We start from the raw sequence: 4844 nt of genomic DNA, 5'->3' as shown, positions 1-4844 counted from the left end.
TACATTTTTTTCTTTACACAGTTTGTGCGTAATACTTCTCAAATGCAGGAAGCTTATATTCATACATTGGCCTCCTTGTGTTTTAGAGTTTGGCAGATTCATAGTGAAAAAGGCTGATTATATAATTATATATTTATATGATCCAGGGCTGGACACGCTTTTTCTCGTCCTCCTCCTTCTTCAAATGTACAAATCATTCTTAGCTTGAGGTCTGTTAAAAAATAAGCCATGGCTTGAGTGTGGCCTGCCAGCCATAGTTTGCAGAGTCGTGCTATAACGTAGGCCAGGAAAAAAAAAAAAAAAAAGACAAAAAAGAACCCAGTGACATACCTTCATTTCTCTAATCTCCTCTTGCTTTCTGGCAACATGCGTCACACAGATACGTGCTCTTTCTGTGGCTGTGATCAGTTCATCTTGCCTTCTGCTCTTTTAAAACTAAATGTACATTTCTGTGCGCTGACAGCTCACATTCTTTGGATTGCCTACCTCTGCAGCTCCCTTGAGGTGGAGACTCCCTTTTATCCGCAGATACCTGTTGTATTTGCCCTAGGTAAATATTACCCAGTAGTGACTAGGTAATTAAAATTCTGAACCTTTATGACCCTGGATCCTTATCTGTTTGAATAACACTCATCTAGGTGGATGGCTCAGAGGAGCCCCCGGGGAGTCCGCAGTGAGGAAGTTGGGGAGGAGGGGGAGGCAGGAGGCGCCCCACCCTCTACCAAGAACCTTCTGGAATTGCCAATCCCCCTGACCTGCTCTGGAATTTTTACAGTCACAGGCCCTCTTTTGTGGCAGACAATGAGGGAGGGGTGCAATGGCTTTATGGTTTGTGTGTGTGTGTCTGCACAAGCATGCACACACCTGTGTGCTTGGGGCAGGGTGGGTGGACATTTCTCATCGGTATCACTTCAGTTATTAGCTCAGGAAATTCCTGCGTCTGGGATCCTACTCTCTGTAGGGCAGGGGTTGGGGCGTGGGCTCTGGAATCCGGGTTGTGTGAGGAATAAACAAGAAATTGCAAAAATGCCTGCCAGCGAGTAAGCGATCAATAAAAGAAATTGTTAGGTTACTAGAGACTTTAAAAATGGAGTGGATGGAGGTCAAAGGTCAGCTCCACCAGCGCCCCGTGGTCCTCTGTACCTCCGGGGCCATCGTTGTAGATTCCGCTGGACGCGCCCTTGGAATTGTTTGGGAATGGAATCATTACTAATTCCCAAAGTGCTGACACATCACTGGCAGCGTTCAGCGGGCGGCAACTCGGTGTGACTGCCCTTGCTTTTCCTCAGAATTCTGATGAAAAACCCCCTGAAAAATCAAATTAAAGCAATCAAAGATGATAAAAGATCCCTAGAAAGGAACTGTGCTTCATCACCTGTCCCGCGGAGTGAGCCGGACTGGGTGGAGCCGCAGGGCTCAGAAGCTCCAGGGCCGGACCAGCGCGTCCGCTCCTGGACACCTTGGTCGACACTGCCCCCCAGTGGCCTCGGCGGCACCGGCCGCTGAGGGCGGGGAAGGCGCGTCCCCTTGGGACCACGTTGCTTCTTGGAAAAATCCGGACGGAAGAGGTTTCTCTCTCTCTTCAGACCTCTCCTTGCGTGCTCTCTGCTTATGCCCTCTCCATTCCCGCTTCCCCTGTGCGCGTCCTCCACTTTCATTCAATTGCTGGGGATGGTGTGGCTTCGACAGGGACCGTTTGCCACAGGGACAGGGGATGTTTGGGGGATATTTATATCCACATGGGACCCATCTTTAGGACGAGTTCTAGCCTTTGCCCATTTCGCTCTAAGACGAATCCCCCCCGGCCCCCACACCAGGAGGCATGTGGGATCTTAGTTCCCCCTAAGGGGATGGAACTAAGGGATGGGACCTGCACCCCCTTCATTGGAAGCACAGAGTCTTAACCACTGGACCTCCAGGGAAGTCCCTAGGGGGAATTTTTACAGCAATCATCGATAGTTTTTGAGCAACTTATGCTGTGTGGCCTGTGTAAAGGCCCTGAGGTAGGAAGGGGCTTGGTTCTTAAAAATACTAAAGGCCAGAGGGGTGGACTGCAGAGATGGAGTGAGCAGTGGGAAGGAGGGTGGGAGATGAGAGCCAGTGATGAGCACGTTCTGCATTTGAAGTTTATAAGAAGAGTGCTAGGAAGCTTTGAAGGGCTTTACTTGGTTGGGGTGGGGGAAGTGGCCCAGGAAGGGGGTTTTCATTTGATAAAAACTACTTTGTCCTCAGTGTGGAGTGTGGACTGCAGGGGCGCTAGAGTGTGAGCTGGGAGCCAGTTAGGAGGCTCCCCTCCCCCGGGGTTGTGCGGGGGAGGAATGCGTAGTGTGGCCCAGGGTGGCTCTGTGGACATGGAGACAGTTCCCAGAGGTACTTTGGAGGTAACCTGCTTGGCTGGACGTGACAGTGCTGCAGAGGGGAGGGCCGGGGATGCCCCTTGGACTTCAGGCCTGAGCAACCGGGCGGCTAGGGATAGAATTTACAGAGATTGGAAAGAGATGGGGTGGGGTGGGGGGGAATCAGACTTCTGTTGGACAAGAGGAGTTTGAGATGTTGGGTAGATGGTAGGATATAAGGGGATGAGGTCTGGGCTGTTCTGGTGGCGGTGATAGAGACCTGGAGGTAAAGTTCTTTCTTTCCTTTTTTTTTTTGCGGTACGCGGGCCTCTCACTGTTGTGGCCTCTCCCGTTGCGGAGCACAGGCTCCGGACACGCAGGCTCAGCGGCCATGGCTCACGGGCCCAGCCGCTCCGCGGCATGTGGGATCTTCCCGGACCGGGGCACGAACTCGTGTCCCCTGCATCGGCAGGCAGACTCTCAACCACTGCGCCACCAGGGAAGCCCTTTCTTTCCGTTTTTATTTTTATTTTCGCTGCACCACACAGCTTGCAGGATCTCAGTTCCCCAACAGGGGTTGAACCTGGGCCCTGTCAGTGAAAGCCCAGAACCCTAACCACTAGACCACCAGTGAACTCCCTTTAGAAGGTTCTGAATTTTCTCCTGGGGTCCAAGGGCAGGGCTCAGTGGAGCCTCAAGAAGGGCAGGGGCTCGGGAAGAAGCCCAGGCAGCCTCCCCTCTTCCCTCTTGCTTCGCCCTCTGCCTGCAATGCTCTGTCCGCCTCCCCCAATCTCGTTGAATTCCTCCCATCCCTGCTCAGACCCTGAGCCGGGGTGGGGGGGGGGGGAGACGGACTCCCGGGCTGGCCTGTCCGTGCTGCTCTTGGTCACATCACTCCCTGTATTTCTTTTATGCTTTAATCAGAGCTCTATCTATCTGTCTATTTGTTTCCTGGTTGATTTGCAGGGCGCTGACCATCTTCCCCGCTAGCTTGCCAGCTCCTTGAGAGCAGAGGCCATTGTTTTCTTCACTCCGCTCTACTTGGGCCTCAGTGTGGTTCTGGCGCCGAGCAAGGGCTTCATGCATATTTGTTGGGTTATGAAATCTGCTCCCGGGTTCCTCAGAGCGCCCAGCACCACTATGAACACATGGAAAGTGCTGGTAAATACCCAGGGATTGATTTCACGCCTGAAGACTCCTTTGCCGCAAGAAAAAAAGGGGGTGGCGTGAAAGTTGGCTGGGAGGGGACTCAGGGAACGGCGGGAGGCGGGGGCAGGTCAGAGAGGGGCTTCGGGGTCTAACAAGAGCATCATCGCCGGTGGACGGCAGTAATTAGGTGCTGACCAGCCTCGTCCCGACCCACCCACCCCCCAGACTCCTCTTCTGGGCAGAGACTGACGTGAATGGACAGTTTGACACGTAGGCCTCTGCAATTTCAGCCTGGAAATAGGATGTCCTAACGATGATGACTGATAAAGGATCTAGAAAATGCATGAGTAGAGGGTTTTTGCTTTAAAAAATAGTTTGACAAATAATTTCGTGTAGCAAGTATGAAGTGAGCGAAACAGCCTGCCTTCTCTGAGGGTGCCCCTCAGAGTCTATTGCTCCTTGAAATCAGCCCCAAGGACCCTGGATTCCTAATCAAGGAATCGAGTCTGTTCCTCCCTCCAGTCTTTGTTTCCTAAGTTTCTTAGTAATTTGATCCTTCTGTAGGTGGAGGGCATCAGTCATGTGCTGGGTGTGATTTGCAGGACTGTCACAGGGCCACTCAGCCCCTCATAGCACCCTACTTCTCTGTCAAAATGCTTGAAACGTCCACCATTTATCTTTGGGAGACAGAACTCTCTGGAAAGCACCATCTTTGTCTGCAGGCATGCCTGGGTAGCATAATCACCTGAAATATTTTTTTCCACCCAAGAGTGGGATCCCAAAGGGTCTGGAAGAAACAGAACACTTAATTTCATTATTAAATGGTATTAGGGGGGTCAGCCTCAGGTCAGCTGCCACCCTGTCTAACCTCCCCCTGCCTTCCCCCATAGGTCAAGTTTGAGCAAGGCCCTGGGAGCGCTTCCAGGCCAGCTGTCTGCCCATGGAAGGGAGTATGTGCTAGAAGCTGGTCTGGCCACCTGTGGACCGGAAGTGAGACAGGGTCTGGGCCCCTTGGGGATGTGTTTCCATGGCCACTGCTGTTTTTTGCTCTAAACCTACCCCAGCAGCAGCACACCTTCTCACTCTAGCAGGTGAATAAAAAAGAGATGGGGACACAGAGATGTGGTGCTTGTACTTTATTGCAGGGAGCCAGGCAGGGCTGGTGGGGATGGAGTGAAGGAAACATCCGGGGAGTGGCAGGGGCCTCGGCAGGTGGAGATCTTCAGCTTCTAAATCCTAAGCACAGTGTGGGCTTTGGATTATTTTATCTTGAAGCAAACAAACAAAAAACCCAATACAATAGTGAATGAATGTCAAGGTCAAAAACCCAATACAATAGTGAATGAACGTCAAGGTCAA

At 51.9% G+C, this 4844-nt stretch overlaps 1 protein-coding gene across 1 annotated transcript in view; it reads right to left on the bottom strand.

The window, feature by feature from the left end:
* Positions 1–4442: 4442 nt before the first annotated feature.
* SCGB1A1 (secretoglobin family 1A member 1) overlaps positions 4443–4844 on the bottom strand; it is a 3677-nt gene continuing 3275 nt past the window's right edge. The window contains exons 3-4 of the mRNA XM_029209410.1: positions 4545–4569; positions 4443–4462 (exon numbers count right to left, since the gene is read on the bottom strand). Of these exons, the coding sequence (XP_029065243.1) occupies positions 4443–4462; positions 4545–4569 (45 nt within the window). The remainder of the gene's footprint in view (positions 4463–4544; positions 4570–4844) is intronic.

Source organism: Monodon monoceros, unplaced genomic scaffold (genome assembly GCF_005190385.1).
Source record: "Monodon monoceros isolate NGI ecotype Baffin Bay Population unplaced genomic scaffold, NGI_Narwhal_1 Super_Scaffold_7, whole genome shotgun sequence".
Lineage (NCBI taxonomy): Eukaryota > Metazoa > Chordata > Mammalia > Artiodactyla > Monodontidae > Monodon > Monodon monoceros.
This window is presented reverse-complemented; position numbering and strand designations above follow the sequence as displayed.